Below are 19,686 nucleotides of genomic sequence, written 5' to 3' on the forward strand. Positions count from 1 at the left end.
GACTCCACTAATGTGGAAAGTGGGGCGAGGGACCCATCTTGGGCCCTCTGCATCACCAAAAAGCAAGCACAGACTCAAACATAAGGATCCCAAGTCCGCACAGTCCTGGGAGGCTGCACCAACGGGGTGCCTGGTAACCAGGTGGTTACCAGGTGGGGTCCCTGGTTACACTTGGCTTCGCGAGTCTGCGGGGCCATCACACTTCAGAGCCAGAAAAACTGCAGTGACTTCCCCACGTGCTGAAATTCAGACTTTACCAGGCCAACAAGCCTCTCCCCCAACCACCCCCCTCCTGCCATATAAGCTTGCTTTTTACTGGATAGACAGAAACCACCGTTTCATCGAGTCACATCGGCAGGTTCATCCCACGAAACGGAGCTGTGTTTAAGCCCCATCCACCCTACCCGCCAGGAGGCCAGGCCTCTCCCTTTAAGGCCCACTCAGGATTAAGAGCTCCCTTTCTGGGAGTCACAAATTCGCAGCACCCTTCCACCGTCACCTTCTGGCCTTGCCCCCTTGACCCCTCTCCAAAATCCAGACAGCACACTCAGGGGTGAGGAGCATCCCAGATAGGGTTCCCCAATTCTGAAGCTCCCTGGGCACCTCAGGGGCACACCTTCCACCCCCTACCCCCGACCCACCACCCACCTGCCCCAAACGCGGCCCCCAGAAGGCCTGGACGGGGGCCTGGCATGTCGCAATCCCGCCCGGCCCCGCGACGGCCACTGGGAAGGCGGGCTCCACACAGGTTCCAGTTTCATCTGAATGTTTGCCTTGGCTCGTTGCTGTCGCTGCAGGCCTAGAATGGGCATGCTTTTCCAGGAAAAATCATCATTTTTTGATTCCCTGCTTGTTTTTCTCAGGGTGCACATGACATGCAATCACCAAAAACTGTAAATAAATTAGCAGCAATTTGAAGGATGAGTGTTATGCTTGGTCACAAAACGTCCTGGAAGAGAGCTAGGGGGATAGATGTTCTAATCAGAGAAGTCAACATGCGGTGAAAAGACCACAAACAATCTCTCCTCCGGCTGCCTGCGCCGGAAGTATCCCGTTGTTTGTCAGCCTTGCCGCCCCCACCCCCACCGCCACCCCCAACCCGCCCCTGCACAGGGAGCCGACGAGAACTGGCCCAACACCCACCCGGAAGAGCCCTCCCGTCCAAGAGCCGACGGTCCGCCCACGGAGATGAGCCACCGGAAATGACTCGAGAATGAACGGCCACCAGGGATGTGCCCCACATTGAAGGTGCACCCAGGACCCCACCCAGACCCCACCCTCCAATCTGAGCTCCCACAGACCCCTTCAGACGCGAGCGCTGCTTCCCCTCACCCACAAGGTGATTTTCCCTCCCGGTTGCCCAGCACTGTAGGCACCAGCGCCAAGCCCAGCTGAGAGCTGAGCCATTCCCAGCCCCTCCTCCCCGTACCTGCCATCCACCCCCAGTCCCATCCTTCCCACTGTTTCCCCAACCCGTGCCCTCCCCACCAGGCATCCCTCCCCTGGGCTCTAACCATCCTCCCAAGGATCTGTTGGCTTGTGCTCCCACTCATCCTCCCTTCTGGGCACGCATAAGGCACTCTGCAAAGAGCTGAAGAACCAAACAGGACCCCTGTCTCCAGCCCCAGGGCCCACCATCCTCCAGAGCATCACGAGGCATCTAACTGCCCTCAGCATGGCCTCCCAGCACCCAAGGGCCCGGAGCATAATGAGAAGGTTCTGTGAAAGGAAACTTTAAAATATTCAAAGAAGGGACCAGGTGAGTCATGGCCAGACTGCAAGATGGGAAGCTGCTGGGGGGCAGTGGCAGGGTGGCGGGATGAGCTTCTGGGTCCCCTGTGCCTCTGCAGGTGCTCCTTTGGGTCCAGAGCCCCCAGCCCTGCAGGGCAGAGGGGCAGCCCCTGTGACCACTGTGTGACCACCAGTGAGCCCAAATGCCAGGAAAGAGAACCAGCGATCCCAGAAAATAGACAGTGGAGAACTCCCGCCCCCTATTTTGACCAGACTGTCACCTCCCTGCCAAGAACCAGGGCTGGCCCCTCCCTCCACCCAGCAATACCCAAAAGACCCCTTATTCCAGAAACTTCTATAATGCTGTAGCATTAACTCTCTTTCATTTGACTGAATTATAAATTACCATTTTTAATCAACCTCTGGTATTCTTCACCGTCTCCTCTGATCATCTGACCACTGGGTTTTATATGAAAAATATATCAAAAAGACAATTGTCAGAAAAAGAGCTGAAAAAAAAAAAATCTGGCAGGTTTCCTAACACGGAAAATAGGTAGACATCATCTAGGAAGACTATACATGGGGCCCAGGAGCTTGCCGAGACACCTTCCAACAGAGAGGGTCAGATGTTAAAAGACCAAGTGTAGAGGGTAAGAGGCACCCCCATAACCAAGGACAGGTCCCCAGGCCCAGCACAATCCTTTAAGGTCATATGGGAAAGACTGCAGCAGTGAGTAAGTTTGGGCAGGCTAGGAAAATATTCAAGAAAAGAGAGTGAGCTGTGCCTAAACTCGAGAACCTGGAGGTAGAAACATTCCTTAGCCAGATGCTCTAATGGTCACAGAGGACCATCTTCACTTGCTCCAAATCAGGAGCAAGGTTGGCAACTGGAAATAGTGCAAAGGCAAGAGGGGTGCGTTAGCTATTTTCAGAAAAGCTCAAGTCTCTAGACACAGGGAATTTATGTCCCAGGAGCCAGAAAGTCCTGCGAATGTAATCCTGAAGTTGTAACCCTTAATCTCTGAGAGTATGGGAGGCCAGGGTTGGGCCAAAAAAAAAAAACAAAACAAAACAAAACAAAAAACAAATGAGCCAGAACTATCCTAATGTGTTAGGAGAAGATGTAGATCTGGGAACCAATGTCTGGTTCCCTGAACATCCCCTCCTCATGACAGTCTAGAACGAATTATAAAAGATGGTCCATAACGACCCTAGAAAAGAAAGACTGGATTTAAAATCAGCATGAATTGGGGCACCTGGGTGGCTCAGTCGGTTGAGCGTCCAACTTCTGCTTAGGTCATCTCACTGTTCCCGAGTTCAAGCCCCACATTGGGCTCTGTGCTGACCGTGCAGAGCCTGGAGCCTGTTTCGGATTCTGTGTCTCCCTCCCTGTCTCTGCCCCTCCCTTACTCGTGCTCTGTGTCTCTGTCTTAAAAATAAATAAACATTAAAAAAAATTAAAAAATAAAATCAGCATGAATTCACCAAGACCAAAGAAGACAAACTGGCCTCGCTTACCTTTTCTAACAAGCGTGCCAGGCTAGTGTTCGGAAAATACCTAAACACAGTAATCCTAATTTCACGAGCCAGATTTCCCCCATTCTTAATTTCAGGCATGCATTTCAGAAAACATCTTTAAATCTCCTTATGGATGAACCAGAAATATATGCTAAATAACAGGTTGGGTGTATATTTAGTGGTATCATAACTGCATGAATAAAAAAAAAAAAAAACAGCATTTTTAAAATGATTTGGATTAAAAAATAACGTGCACACCTTCAGGGGCACCTGGCTGGCTCAGTCAGGAGAGCATGCAGCTCCTTATCTCAGGGTCATGAGTTTAAGCCCCACATTGGGTGGAGAGATTACTTGAAGATAAAATAAATAAACTTAAAAAAAAGAATGCACACTGTCGAAGGCTAAATGACATTAACTAAACAGCCAGAAGGAAGGGTTAATCTAACTGGATGGAAGGACCTGCTCTTCAAACAAGCAAAGACTTCTTAGATATGACACAAAAGCACAAGCAACAAAACATAGATAAACTGGCCATAACAAAAAATTTTAGGGGTGCCCGGGTGGCTCAGTTGGTTAAGCGTCCAACTCTTGATTTCAGCTCAGGTCACGATCTCACAGTTTGTGAGTGCAAGTCCCACATCAGGCTCTATGCTGACAGTGCGGGGCCTGCTTGGGATTCTCTCTCTCCCCTCTCTCTCTGACACTCTCCACTTGCTCTCTCTCTCTCTCTCTCTAAAAATAAATAAATTTAAATTTTCTTTTCAATTTGAAACTTTTGTGCTTCTAAGGACACTCAAAGGAAAGTAAAAAGACAACCCATAGAAGAGGAGAAAATTTTTTGCAAATCATATACCTAATAAGGGACTTGTGTCCAGAATACATAAAGAATTCTTACAACTCAAAAATAAGAACACAAATAATCCAATGTAAAAATGGACAAAGAGTCTGAAATAGATAATTCTTCCTAAGAAGACATAAAAATGGCCAGTAAACACTTGAAAAGATGTTCAACATCATTAGTCATGAGGGAAATGCAAATCAAAACCACAATGGTTCTAAAAAATAAAAATAAACATAAAATAAATAAGATTCTTTAAAAACCACAATGACTCCTTGACATTGGTCTTGGCAACGATTTTTGGATCTGACACCAAAAGCAAAGGCAACAAAAGCAAAATAAGCAAGTGGGGCTACATCAAACTAAAAAGCCTCTGCACAGCAAAGGAAACCGTCGACAAAATGAAAAAGCAACCTACCAAATAGGAGAAAGTATTTGCAAATCATATATTTGGTAAAGGGTTAGTATACAAAATACATAAAGAACTCCTACAACTCCATAGGAAAGAAAACAAATAATCTGATTACAAAATGGGCAGAGGATCTGTGTTATACTGTGATTTATAACAAGGAAGAGAAAGAGAGACGGGGCTGGGATGATCTTCATCCCTGTTTCTGGCAGAGCTCCTTTAGGAGCTCATTACAATTTCTTAAGTGACAAAGGTGTCTCTTGTTAGGTTAACAAGATGATTTTTGCAGCTTCTAAAGATAGAGACTGGTTTTAGGAGAACAAGCCATGTGATTAGCCATGGAAACTTTCAATCCCATCACCTTGACCTCTGAGAACAGGAGAGAGGCTAAGGGGTGAATCAATTACCAATGGCCAATGATTTAAACTATCATGTCCATATCATAAAGGAGGGGGTTTGAAGAGTTTCCAGGCTGGTGAGTATGTGGAGTTAACAGAAGAATGGCATCCCTGGAGTAGACACGAAACCTCCTTGCCTATTCCTCATACCTCACCCTATACAACTCTTCCATCTGGCTGTTCTGAGTTATATCCTATTATATAAACCAGTAATCTAGTAAATGAAATGTTTCTCTGAATTCTGTGAGCCACTCTGGCAAACAAATCAAACTAAAGAAGTAGAAAACTCTGATTTTATAGCAGTCTGAAAACAGGTAACAACCTAGATGTGCAACTGGCATAGAAAGTTCAAAGACAAGGTCATGGGAACCTCCAATATGTAGCCAGTTGGTCAGAAGTAAAAGCAATAGCCCGGGCTTGTAACTGGCATGTGAAGGGACTCGGGAGTCTTATAGGATTGAATTCCTTATCCTCTGGGATCGATGCTACCTCTGGATAGATGGTGTCAGACCTGAGTTGAATGGTGTAACACCCAGCTGGTATATGGAGAATTACTTGGTGTTGTATGGGAAAACACCCCCTCCACGCACTGGAAACTGAGTCTCAAAACACACTTAGGATGAGTAGACATTTTTCCAAAGAGGTCATACACATGGCCAATAGGTACATGACAAAGTGTCCAATATTACTCACCATCAGGGAAATGCAAGCCAAAATAATAATGAGACATCACCTCATACCTGTTAGAAAGGCTAGTATCAAAAAGACTTTGGTGAGGATGTGGAGAAAAAGAAACCTTTGCGCACTATTGGTGGGAACGTACTTTGGTGCAGCCCCTATGGAAAGCAGTATGGAGGTTCCTCACAAAATTTAAAATAAAACTACCATGTGATCCAGCAACTGCACTTCTGAGTATCTATCTGAGGGAAACAAAAACGCTGACTTAAAGAGACATATGCATATCTATCCACACAAAACCACGTACGTGAATTTCCACAGCCGCATTATTCATAATAGCCCAATGGTGGCAATAACCCAAATGTCCAACAACTGATAAATGGATACATAAAACGTAGTATATCCATACAATGGAATAGTGTGGAACCATAAAAATAAGTGTACTAAAGCATCTACAACATGGATGATCCCTGAAAACATCATGCTAAGTGAAAGAAATTAGACTCAAAAGGCCGTGACTCCATTCATATGAAACATCCAGAACAGACAAATTCATAGAAACAGAGTAGATTGCCTAAGGCTGAGGAGGATAGGTGGGCAGAAGACAGTGACACACAAGGGGAGACAGGTTGGCTTCCTTTAGGGATAATGAAAAGCAAGCGTGGTGGTAAATGCAAAACTCTATGAATATACTAACAACCATCGAACTATAGGTTTTAAATGGGTGGTTGTATGGGGCGTCTGAGTGGTCAGTCGGTTAAGTGTCTGACTTCAGCTCAGGTCATGATCTCGAGGTTCATGAGTTGGAGCCCCACGTGGGGCTGTCTGCTATTAGCACTGAGCCATCTTCAGATCCCGTCTTCCTCTTTCTCTCTCTCTCTCTCGGTTCCTCCCCTGCTCACATGCATCCTCTCTCTATCTCTCTCAAAAATAAATAAACATTTAAAAAAATGTTTTAATGGATAATTGTATGACATGTGAATTATGTCTCAATAAATCTGTTTATACATATAATGGGAATAAAAGTAGTCTTTCCTGTGGGTTCAAAACATCAACTCCACAAATTTTGGAGGACGGGGCCATGTCTTTAATAATGAGTTTGTGCTGAAAAAGCCCAGAAGCCAGGCATGCATGGTAATGAGCTGTCAGCTGGAGGTGAGTCAACCTGTGGTTGGTTCCACTGAAATGCCGAGGCATGATGAGTAACTGTAATTGCATTTCTTTTTTTTTTTTTTTTGTAAGTTATTTATTCATCTTGAGAGAGAGAGTATGCGTGAGTATGAGCAAGTGGCAGAGGAGCAGAGAGAGAGAGACAAAGAGAGAGAGAATCCCAAGGAGGCTCCACACCACCAGTGCAGAGTCCAAAGCGGGGTTTGAACTCACATCGTGACATTATGACCTGAACTGAGGTCTGTCGCTTAACCGACTGAGCCACCCAGCTGCTCCACCTCCAGCCATTTATTTCTAACAAGCTTCCTGGTGCTATCTCACAGCTGGGCCACGGGCCACACCACTGAGTAAAAAGACAGGAAACTGAAGCTCAGAGATGCTAAATAGCTTAACCCAGGCCACCCCACTCACCAAGGACCAAGGATTGGAAATCAGGTCTAAGTGACTCCAAAACCCAGGTTCTTCCCTCGACAGCGTCCGTGATACGGGCCCTGGACGCCATGTTCCAGGAGAAGCCTAGACCTGACTCAGAAAAGAATCCAGGATGTCATGACCCTGGAGCCCATGTCACAGGGGGAGCAGCTGAAGAATGAGAAATGTGTGTCAGACATGGCAGCTGACCCACGCCTGGGAAGATCTATCGTGTGGAGGAGCCCTGCCTACAACTGCAAGCCTGGATGGCCCCAGTGGGGGCACCAGGCCAGGAAGGAGACGTACGGGCATATCAGTTTGGATTCCTTACGAAGAAATGTTCTAATACTCAGAGGTGTCCCAGAATAGAACAGTCTATCCCAGGATGCAGAGGCCCCAGACTAGAGCCCAGTGCTCCCCAGACACCACCCTTAAGACTCTGACAGAGTTACATACCAACTTTATTAGCCCTGCCACAAAAGAGGCATCATTTGCTGTTTTAAAAAATAAACCTTAGGGGCATCTGGATGGCTCAGTCGGCTAAGTGTCCGACTTTGGCTCAGGTCATGATCTCAAGGTCCGTGGGTTCAAGCCCCGCATCGGGCTCTGTACTGATGGCTCAGAGCCTGGAGCCTGCTTCAAATTTTGTACCTCCCCCTCTCTCTGCCCCTCCCCTGCTCATACTCTGACTCTGTCTCTCTCTCAAAGATAAATAAAAAGATTTTTTTTCATTTTTTTTAAGTTTATTTTTGACAGAGAGAGAGAAACAGAGCATGAGTGGAGGAGGAGCAGAGAGAGGGAGACACAGAATCTGAAGCAGGCTCCAGGCTCTGAGCTGTCAGCACAGAGCCCCATGCGGGGCTCAAACTCACGGACCGCAAGATCGTGACCTGAGCCGAAGCCAGATGCCCAACCAACTGAGCCACCCAGGCGCCCCTAAAAAAAATTTTTTTTAAATAAACCTTAGACAAATCTTTCAATTCTAGCTATGGGCTCTCAGCTGGGAGACATATTTTCCTTTCTTCTTTTTTTTTTTTTTTTTTTAGATTAATAAGTGATAGATAAGTATCAAAGGCGTATTAGTAGGAATTGCAAACTTTTTCCTTGATATATTTAGGATTGAAATAAAATTCAAAAGATCATCCATCCTTTTCTCTCCTGAAATTCAACCGCACTCCCCCCCAAAATCTCCTTGGAAAATACCGGACCTAATGATCTACACAGCCCTGCAATCATGAGCTTCTGGACCCCTGCATCCCTCCTCCAAAGCTGAATAGCCCTAGTCTCTTCAAGCCTTGTTCAAATGGTTTCAAGCCCTCTCATCACCCCGGTTGTTCTCCATGGACGAGTGCCAGTTTGCTTCATATGCGGTCTCAGCAGCACCAAAGAGAACAAATCTGTAATTGCACCGGGATATTACCCTTCCATTACCGCAGTCCCAGGTCACGTCTGCTGTCCAGCAGCCCCACTGCAATGCCGGGGCTCACTGTGCTTTCTGAGGATGAAAACCGCCATCTGTGTCTTTTTCCCTGGGTGGCGCAGAGACACGTCCTCCCGGGCACATCCTTGATCATTGGTTGCTTTTGGACGGACTAGATGACACTTATCCCGTGAGGCGGTCTGGGATCAGTAGACGGAAAACAACTCTCTTACAATTAGGTTTGTTCAAACACAGGCTAACCTGGCCTAGTGTGGTACTGCCTGCCTATCCATGAGGTGTACAGGCAGAATTCATCCGGAGGTCACGCAGCTGCCAAAGCGTGGCCAGCACTTGGCGAGAATGCCTCCCGCTCTAAAATCCCCTGCTTCTATCACACAACACTCGAAGACAGAGGAAGAGCAAGCCCCACGTGGGCTCACGTGCAAGAGCCAAGGGTGCCGTGACGGAAAAACACGACGGGCATCACGCCTACTCTTGGCCCTGGACGGTCCAGAGCATCATCAGCTTTTCTGCCACAAATCACTTCATGCTCACCACCACCCTGTGAAGTGAGGCATCCCAGTTTGCAAATGACAAATGAGCTCGGGTCAAATCACTCCTCTGGGTCGCCCAGGAGGTTGGCAGAGCCAGGATGCCAAATTAGTCGTCTCTGACACCATCGTCCGGGTTCATCCTATGCTTCCCTGCAAATCACAGGAGGAAATGGGAAAGGCCAAGGGCCATCAGTTGGTGGGAATCTGGAATGCTAGGGTAAGCAGTTTTGATTGAATGCAGGAGAAAAGAAAAAGACCACAGCTTTTTTTGATAAGGAGTTATTTTTTCATCTCTGTAAACGCTTGACATCAGTTAAGAATTTAAAAATAGAAGGAATAATAAAACAAGGGGAAAGAAATGAAAGATAAGGCCCTTGAGAGGCAACTAAGGAATGGGGGTCCTCAGCAGCATTGGTGACCGGCCGGCCTCTGATCAGAGAAACAGTGAAGAGTGAACCCCACAGGGACGAAGGCACGTGCTTCTCAAACCACCTTTCTGGAAAGTGCATCTCCAGCGTCTTTGAGGAAGAAGCTGGAGAGCTTCATGACTTACATCCCAACACCAGCCTGTCATGCACGTTAACTGCTTGTCCCCCGGGAATTCAGAACTCCAGGATGTTTGCCATTTGCTCACAGGGTTATCGAGAATTGCTGTGATGGACTCAACCAGCTTCTCAACGATTAACTCCTACATGGGGCTTATCAAACAGCTTCAGATCCCTTTAGTGTCCACCCAAACACACACATGGCCTTCACCGATGTAACTGTCCATACAGAATTACAAAGGAACCAGGGACACAACGGTCACAACCAGGCACGGGGGTGATGTGACAAGCGGGTCAGAGCTGGGAAGAGGGTCTACGACAGCATCCACTGCTTCCGAGTTCAAACCAGCTACAGGAGGTGCGTTCATGCACTCGTGTCGGCTTCGAAATACTAGATTTAAGAGCGTGAGGTACGCATAACACCTGCGCACTTTCTGGAACTCGTGCAAAATTTCAGCAAGCACCACAGAGCCCCAGCCAGTAGGAAAACATTTGAAAACTTTATTTAAAGCGCTACTGTATATAAGGAAAGGTCCAGAGTGAGATTTCTCATAGCTTATGAATATTTATTATAATACATTCTTGAAAACAACCAAAAAATTAAGTACAGTATAAATAGGAAACAGATTTATGAGTCAGTCACATGTTTACATTATGCAAATTATAGTTAAAGACCTATAACCAGGATATTGTTAAATGCCGAAGAAAGGTGGGGGGAGGGGGGGGAGCGCTGCTGATATTTGGACGTTTGCTTAAAATCGGCAAGTGATATTTTGAGTTTTGTTGACAATCTGTTCACCGAAGAGTGCCTGGTGGGCACATCTTGTTACTTTCGCTAACCTGGTGGTGGAGTCCCAAATTCAAGGCAATGCCGAAGGCCTGGGGTTCTCATAGCCCCTTTGTTCATGGCAACCAAGGCTTTGTTGGACAGAAATGGAAGGAGTCCTGAACCTGAACCAGAAAGCTCTCACACACAGCAGCCACTCTCAGCCTTGGACCAATGAAGAGGCTTTGCCAACATGCTAAAAACTCCCACAGAGAGCTGGCTAAGAACACTTGTGTCTCCAGATGAACAAGAAAAGAAGCAGAAACAACAGTCTCTGGGCTGAATAACTTTCTCCAGTCCAGGATATCACCTTGGGCTTTGTGACACCAATCAAGCAGAGTGTCCTCTGAGTACAAACGCTGGGTACGCAGGGTGAAAAGCAAAGGTCTTTCTCCAGGGGGGCTGGAGAGCTGAAGAAAGCCCCCTCTGCAAACTGTAGTTAAAGATCTGTAACCCCAAACTTTCACCAGATAACACGTTGTTTACAGGGGGCTGACTGATAAAGGGTTGGTTTGGTCTTTTTTAATTTCTTATTAGGAAAATAATACATGGTCACCGAAAAACACATCCATAAAACACAGAAAAGTATAATCAAGGAGAAAATTTCCAAAACAGAAAGGAAACTGGGGCACCTGGGTGGCTCAGTCGGTTAAGCTTCTGACTTCGGCTCAGGTCATGATCTCACGGTTTGTGGGTTAGAGCTCCACGCAGGGCTCTGCCCTGACAGTTCAGAGCCTGGAGCCTGCTTCAGATTCTGTGTCTCCCTCTCCCTCTCTGCCCCTGTCCTGCTCATGCTCTGTGTATCTCAGCAATAAAATAAACATTTAAAAAAAAAGTTTTTATAGAATGGAACTTAAATTGCGGCCCCCTTGAAGTCAGAGACTTCAAAGGTGTTTTCACCGGTGCCCTGGGCCCCAGGTGGAAAGATGGGCTGGGAACCTTCTCCCCTAGCCACCTCCTGCCACCCGCTACCAACAGCCCCAGATCCCTACCCCATATGCAACTCAGCACTCACTCCAAGGAGCTGAAATCGGTCACAAATGGTCTCTTCATAATGCAGAGGAAGAATAAATGAGTTACAGATTAAATAAACTTCCTCACCAGAAACAAAACCCCACCCAATCATCACCTTGCAAAACTCCCCTGCAATGCACTAGCTGTATGGCCCAAGGCAAATTACTTGACCATCAGAGGCCTGATTTGTACATGGGGGATAAGAATAGTCCCTGTGCTCCATAGGACTGTGGGGACACTCCAACAAAAGGGCTCCGCCCTCTGCACACAACCCGTACATGTTATTAACAACAACATCAAGTACTACCCTCAAAGGCAGCTCGGAACACAGTCATCGTGGGTACGAGGGTGTCTAGTGTCTTTTTTTTTTTCACGTTTATGTATTTTTGAGAGAGAGAGAGTGAGAGCCAGGGAGGGGCAGAGAGACAGAAAGGGAGACACAGAATCCAAAACAGGCTCTAGGCTCTGAGCTGTCAACACAGAGCCCGATGCGGGGCTCGAACCCACAAACCGTAAGATTTGACCTGACCCGAAGTCAGGCGCTTAACCGACTGAGCCGCCCAGGCTCTCCGAAGGTGTCTAGTGTCTTAATACAAAAGCCAATATGTGTGTCAATAAACAAAAATAATGCACTATCAGATCTCTAAAGGCTGAAAATCAATCACTTCTGCCTTGATATTCTTCTAGGTCCAGCCTAAGAGTACAACCACCATTCCATGTATTTAATTCCATTAGCTGCAAAAGCAATTCAATCAGAATTCTTGCTCAATCCATTAATAACCACCAACCTGTCTTTGTGTCCTGGGGATTAACCAAGGCTAATATTTTATGTTGAGGTTCGTCACGGTACATGGTGCAAAAGCAAACAGACGGAGCTTCCAGTTTAATCTGAAAAAAAAAAAAAATAATAATGAAATCACCATTTTGTTCTGTCATCCTGGTAAGGGCACGGGAAATGACTTAACAATTAACTAGCACAATATTCACCAAAAGAACTGTTACACGGAGGTTAATTTGACAGGATGGAGGCAATTTAGAAATGGAAACCTTTACCCACTCTGAGCTAAACACAAGTGGCAAGTGACAAAGGCCCTTCCTTTGTCTCCCACCCAGCAAAACCCTCTCCATCCATTGTTTACTTGTCCATCTATCCAAGGACTGATTAAATACCTACTCAACTGATACCCTTCCAGTCCCTCCCTTCCATATGCTTTGGGAAGCATCAGCCTCCCCCACCCAAATCCCCCTTGGGCCTCAGCCTACAAAAGCCAATGGCCACACGCTCACCTCGGGCTTGCACCTGCCAGGCTGGCCTCCACTGTATTCCTGTGGCCACTCCATGGAAACAGCCTCAACAAGCCTGTGTCCACCCACGATGACACTCAGGCTGCCTGCCGCCCTGCCACTGGTCTCTGCAAGCCGTCTCAATAAACCCATACCCTCTCTGGGCCCTGCAGGCTCAGCTCTGGGTCTGGGCAGAGAACCTCAGTGCCGGTGCCTGTGGGCTTATGAACCAGAGGAACACCAAGCAGCATGTGTGGAGCCTGTAATGCGGGGACTGTCCGAGAGCCTTCTCGAAAGCGCTGCCATCCCAGCCCTCTTTGGGGCCATCGAGCCCACTGCTCCTGGCTCCCAAAGCAAAAGGCCAACATGTTCCACTGCAAAGCCTGTTTTGAAAACTGAGGAGAGTATAAGAAAATGAGAAAAGAATGTGTCAGCTGAGCGAGGCAGGCAGGATGCCTGTAAAAGTTTACAGCAGGCCTCCGTGGTTTTGGAGAACTGTTTCTTAACAAATTCAAGTCACCGTTAGGGACAGTCTCCGAGCTGGCCCTCCCACAGTGGTTCTGTGAAGCACAGTTTACCCACTAGAGGGCTGTTACAGGCCATTAAAAACAATACATACAGGAGCCCCTGACTGTCTCAGTGGGTGAAGCATGCGACTCTCGATCTTGGGGTTGGAGGTTTGAGTCCCACTTTGGGTGTAGCGATTACTTAAAAATAAAATCTTTTTTTTTTTTTACATTTTTTAACGTTTATTTATTTTTGAGAGCAAAAGAGACACAGCGTGAGTGGGGAAGGGCCAGAGAGAGAGGGAGACACAGAATCCACAGCAGGCTCCAGGCTCTGAGCTCCGAGCTGTCAGTGCAGAGCCTGATGCAGGGCTCGAACTCATGAACCACGAGATCATGACCTGAGCCAAAGTCGGATGCTCAACCAACTGAGCCGCCCAGGCGCCCCCAGAAATAAAATCTTTTCAAAAATATACACACAGAGCACTGTATTGACATAAAAAGATGTTTCTTACAGACAATATTGTATTCTAAGAGGACGTGAATGTTTAAAATGTATATGCAGAAATAAAAATCAAATGAAACATGTCAAAATGTTCACAGCAGTTAGCTTTGGTTTTTTTTAATTCTATCTGTCCCTGGCTACAGTTTCCCAAATATTATACAAAATATTATTAATTATGCAATGAATAATACAATTAATTATCCCAGCATACGGTGGTTTATTACCAGAAAAAAAATCATAAGTATTACTGTTTAAACGTGATAGGACAATTTCAAGACTGGAAACAGTTCATTAGGACTTTTTGAAGAACCAGATCGATGGGGTACGACATATCCTCAAACCGCTTTCTCATCTTCCTTTTTGTTTGGAAAATTTTCTCTGGATTCAAAAAGAAAAGTTAAATTTGCTAAAAGCAATGAGGAGGTCCGATGCCACCCCAAATTAGACTATTTCAACCACTAAGTGGTACAAAACGGCTACCATTGCTTAAGTAATTGCTAAAATGGTAGGAAAACAAATGGATAATGTTCTCGTGGAAACTTATTTTCCTTTAAGGGGGAGAAGCAGATAGATATAAAGTCATTTCAACATTTCTATCACATAAAAACAACTTAATTTTAAAAGCTGTCTTATTTTGTTATGTTTTTGCTAAGAACACTAAAATTACTGGCTCACTGAGCACACTTACATATTCGGGTTTTTTAAATTTTTTTTTTCAACGTTTTTTTATTTATTTTTGGGACAGAGAGAGACAGAGCATGAACGGGGGAGGGGCAGAGAGAGAGGGAGACACAGAATCGGAAACAGGCTCCAGGCTCCGAGCCATCAGCCCAGAGCCTGACGCGGGGCTCGAACTCACGGACCGCGAGATCGTGACCTGGCTGAAGTCGGACGCTCAACCGACTGAGCCACCCAGGCGCCCCCATATTCGGGTTTTTTAAGGAAGGGAATCTCATAAATAAGCGTGAAATGAAAGCAGAGGATTGAAACTGCATCCTAAGGTACTCCAGGACTAACTCTTGTATTTCACCAGCCTCTCAGGTTATCTAGGCTTCCCCACACTCCGTCCCACCCTGCAGCCCACAGCCTCTGGCTCCCCAAGAATTAGCAACCCTAACCCTAATGGACAGCTTGCGTCCTCTTCCGGCTTAACCGCCACTAGGGGGCGCTGAAAGCGTGTGCGTGCAGGGACCTCCCTCTGCAGATCAACAATGTGGAATCACCCCAGAGATTCATCTAGGAGTTGATTATGCATTAGCATCTCCAAAATCTCAAGGAAGCCACACTATACAAGCTGCACAAGCCACTTTTCTAATTAACTCTGGAACAACCCTACTATGCCGGGTAGACAGCAATGATATCTGATACGAGTAAAATCTTACATATGTGTAAAACAAGAATATCTTGTCTCTTCGAACATCAGACTCAAATCTGAAAGAAACGTGACTGACTTAGGTACAGCCCAAGATTCACATATTCTTTTTACTTACTGCATGCGGAAAAAACATTCTTAAAGGTAACACGATTTTAAAATTTTACCCCCAGTCCCACCATCCTAACAAATAAATGTTTTTCATTTCTCTCTGTTCCCTTCCAGTCCTTATTCAAAAGGCAACCTTGGGGCACCTGGGTGGTTCAGTCGGTTAAGCATCTGATTTAGGCTCCGGTCATGATCTCATGGTTCATGGGTTCGAGCCCCACATCGGGCTCTGTACTGACAGTATGGAATCTGCTTTGGATTGTCTCTACCCTTTTCTCTCTCTCCCTTTCTCTCCGCTCCTCCCCTACTCGCTCTCTATCAAAATAAATAAACTTTTTTTTAAAAATGCAATCTTATCGGTACTAAAAATCATTTTTTATATAATTTCATTCCAGTTGACAAAACTTCATTCCAAATCACAAAATTTTAAAACTGAGCCAAACCCTAGAGACCAAAGAGCAACCAATCCCCTCATTTTACACATGGGGAAACTGAGGCCCAACCAGGCATCACACAGTGTCTCCTTCAGTCCCCATAACAACAGTGCAAGGTAAGCTCTGTTATTGTCCCAGTTTTAAATATAAGAACACCAAAACCAGAGAGGTTAAGACACTTGCTCAAGATCACACAGCTAGTAAGCAGTAAATGTGGGATTCACAACAGGCTGTCTCACTCACTGCCTCGCATAACTGGACTTTATACTCAGGACTCCCAAAGCCTATTCTAGGATTCCTTCTGCTTCTCAAAGTGGAATTATTCTAGCATTCACTCTGGAAGTTATTATTTTCTTAATCTATAATATTCATTCTAGTACTAACATTCTACTTTCTAGTGAGCTAGATTTTTCCAGAGCTTTCTACCAACAAGGAACATCACACATACCTGCTCCCCAGTGGGAAGAGAGAAAACCTCTACTGAGGACCGTATCCCTTCCCTGAGTGTCGCATAATAACCCAGAGTTGCTTCCAGATGCCTTTCAGGGTCATCTTCCAAAATATCCACGGGGTAAATGCCTGCAAGGAGGAAAGACAGCAAGAAATGGCATTAGATTTACTCTTTTGTTAAAGGGAAAGTCCTTTATTTCTTGAAGTTTGGTGTATGTGTATGTGTGTGTTTGAGAGAGAGAAGGCATGAGGTGGGGGGGAGGGGTAAGTGAGGGAGAGAGAGAATCCCAAGCAGGCTCCATGCTGTCAGGGCAAAGCCCAATGTGAGGATCGATCTCAGGAACCATGAAATCCTGATCTGAGCTGAAATCAAGAGTCAGACATTTAACCAACTGAGCCATCCAGGCGCCCTGCTGGGTTTTGTTTTTTGTTTTTTGTTTTAACCACACAAGTAACACTTGCTGTAAAAATTATGTTCACCTATTTTTTTTTTTCAATGAAAAAGTGCTTCAACAGATGCCAAAAGAAACCAGAAGACATTCTCAATGGCAGGGGTGGCAGCAACCCTGGAGGGATAGGACGTTCCACCCAAACCCTCTTGCAACGCTACAGAAACTTCCTTCCATAAACCCAAACCATCAAATGGGTTCCCAAGTATCTATCTTCCCAGAGGGTCAGCCACAGCAGCCATGTGCACAGGCAGATACCTTGAGAGCCCACGCTAGCTGGTTAGAACTTTTTTTTTTTTTTCTGAGAGAGAGAGAGGGGGCGCGCAAGCAAAGGGCAGAGACAGAGAGAGAGGGAGAGAGAGAGAAATCCAGGGCTCATCGGAAGCGGGGCTCGAGCTCACCCGATGCGGGGCTCAAACTCATGAACCGTGAGATCATGACCTGAGTGGAAGTCAGATGCTTAACGACTAAGCTACCTGGGCACCCTGGTTAGAACCTTGATAACACTGACAAAGCCAGCTTGAGTTTTGCCAGCTTCCATATTCGCTGTGCAGGCTGATAAGATTTGCCAATTCTTCTCCCTGAGTTGGGCTACTGTTGTGTAAGAGAGTTGAAATGTACTAGTTAGTAGGAACTGTAAACCCACATGTCCATACACAGGGAGACTAGTGTATATATTAATTTGCAAGTTTTCCCCTGGCTCCTCCTCAGCATCTCTTTCTTATCATCACACTTGTAAAGGAAAATTACATCCTTGAATAATCATACAAATTGATAGCATCCAATTCAGCTTGGAAGCAGCAGTCGGCTTTCCCCTGAGATGCTGGCTGGCCTCTGGCTGGCGTGTGCCCAAGTGGGAGGGGACTCTGTCGCCCCCTTCTCTTCTGTGGATCCTGCCTCTGATTCAGCTCTGGGCCTCCTACGGGGGTGAGGCTGCCAAAATGGCTGCCTGATCACCCCCTTCCTCCTCCCCTCCTCTACCTCCTCAAGAAAGATAAGCCTTCACATAAACACTCACAGAGATAGCGGCTTCCCACCTTTCTCTCAGAACCTCCATTCCTCCTGCCAGCTACTTTTCAGGAAACGGGCTGCTGTTAGCAGCAAAGGGTTTCAAGTCCCCAGTCTTTGCCTGTGAGGAATGTTACTGCCATGGATTCGTTACTGGGGGAAACGCTCACAGAAAAGGAGGGATGTCAGGAACGCCTGTGGACCAGGGCCCCGCCTCTGCATATGCCCAAACCCTGCCCCGGGCTTTACATGCTGACAGTGTCGTGGGCACACACAGAGTGACAGATAGATGAGCAAATACATTCTCCCGCTATTCAATGTTCTAAAAAAGGATGTGAGGGGCGCCTGGGTGGCTCAGTCAGTTAAGCATCTGACTCTTGATTTTGGTTCAGGTCGTGATCTCACGGTTCGTGGGATCGAGCCCCACATCAGACTCTGAGCTGACAGCACAGAGCCTGTTCTCTCTCCCTCTCTCCCTGCCTCTCCCCCATGTTCTCTCTCTCTCTCTCTCTCTCTCAAAATAAATACACATTAAAAAAATATTTGAGTATAAAATGTGTACCCAAAAATTACAACTATAAATGCACTGATACAAATGTTTCAAATACAGACAGAAGAATTAACAGTCCTCTTGGTGACTATGAAAAAGTCCACGATGAACTCTGGGATCTCTCCCTCTTAAAAAGGGCTGTATCTCTGTATAGCCAACATATTCTGTTGCAAAAGACACACACTTGTGGACGGACACACAAACACACACACACACACACACACACACACACACACACACACACACAGAGTCAAGGAGGTCCAGACTCCTCCCTTTGAGCCCAGAAGCCCCAGAAACCAACCAGACATTGCAGGCTGAACCTGCAGACCTCCCCTACCCCCTACTGGGCCTTCCAAGCCCAGAGGGATCCAAGCTGGAACCCTGGCTCCTACCTCAGGGTCCACTTCAAACCTGTCACCAAGACTTGCCTGTGTCCCCTGTCTCCATGCTCATTCTTAGTCCTGAACCTCAGCATCTCAGCCACCTGCCACCCGCCATCGACCAAAATAACCCAGCTAGGTTGCCTGGGGCCCAGGTCCAGCAGGATGCTGAGTGCTCTCTAGCCCTTATTTCAGTCAGTTGGCTTAAGCCCCGTTTCCAGATGAGGAAACTGAGGCCAAGAGGAGAATGCGTGGCTAGTCAGTGGCACCAGCAGGTCATGAAGCTCCGGCTGATTCCAAAATCGGTGTAACACTCAGATTATGTCAGCGATCCCATCAAAAACGATCTCCTCCACCCAGCTCCGAAGGCCCTTCATAATTCCACGCCCCCTTCACCCAACACGCTTCTACACCTGCACCCCCCACTCCTTCTATCGTGACCTCCCCAAGGCCCATCTCAAAAACCGACACTCCCTGAAGCCTTCACGGAGCCCCCAAAGGCAAGGGCTCTGGGGGCCTCTGAGTCCTGTGTCCGAATCCCAACTCGGCTTAGGATGGGACTGAATCTGTCTCTGCGGCCTCCCCTGTCCATCAGGGCCTCACATGCATGAACTCGCTGGGCCAGAGAGGCAGTCTCACCCCACTGGCTCCCAAGCCAGGAACACGGAGTGCTCCTCAGAGTACCTGGTGCGAACGCTTCTCTCCTCTCCCACCCTGCCGCCCCAGGCTTTTCCCACCCCGAGCACTTAGGAAATCTGGGCAGGTGTCTAGGTGGGCTCTCTGTTCAAACTGCTCTTCACTTCCTCTAGACAGTCGAGTGGCTTCCTACAGCTATGAAAAAAGACTGTGCACGTTCAAATGAATTAAGAAAAACAAACTGGAGAGAGGGTGGCTTCAACCCTGAAGCACCCAACTCAAGCTGCGTGTTCACCCCATGAAAACAGCTTCAAGAACACGCTCTCCTAACTGCCCCCAGGAGCTCTGTCTCAGGAGCGAGTAAAGACACCCCCCCCCCCCCACTTATACTCTCTGTTGCTGGGATCTTCTCAGGAGCGATGCCTGTCAGACCCAGGCATCTAGTGCGCTCCAGTGAGGTCGAGGGCTGCCAGGACGGAGTCACCAACCAGC

General features: G+C 46.9%; 1 protein-coding gene across 2 annotated transcripts in view; it reads right to left on the reverse strand.

Annotated features, from left to right (window-relative positions):
* The window catches only part of FAM169BP (Protein FAM169B), a 90,045-nt gene that overhangs the window by 52,951 nt on the left and 17,408 nt on the right, over positions 1-19,686 (reverse strand). For both annotated transcript variants that reach the window (XM_019460143.2, XM_019460142.2), the window contains exons 2-3: positions 16,170-16,300; positions 12,301-12,400 (exon numbers count right to left, since the gene is read on the reverse strand). In XM_019460143.2, coding sequence (XP_019315688.2) covers positions 12,301-12,400; positions 16,170-16,300 — 231 coding nt within the window. The remainder of the gene's footprint in view (positions 1-12,300; positions 12,401-16,169; positions 16,301-19,686) is intronic.

The sequence above is a fragment of the Panthera pardus genome, unplaced genomic scaffold (genome assembly GCF_024362965.1).
Source record: "Panthera pardus isolate Hobbes unplaced genomic scaffold, ASM2436296v1 HiC_scaffold_24, whole genome shotgun sequence".
Classification (NCBI taxonomy): Eukaryota; Metazoa; Chordata; class Mammalia; order Carnivora; family Felidae; genus Panthera; species Panthera pardus.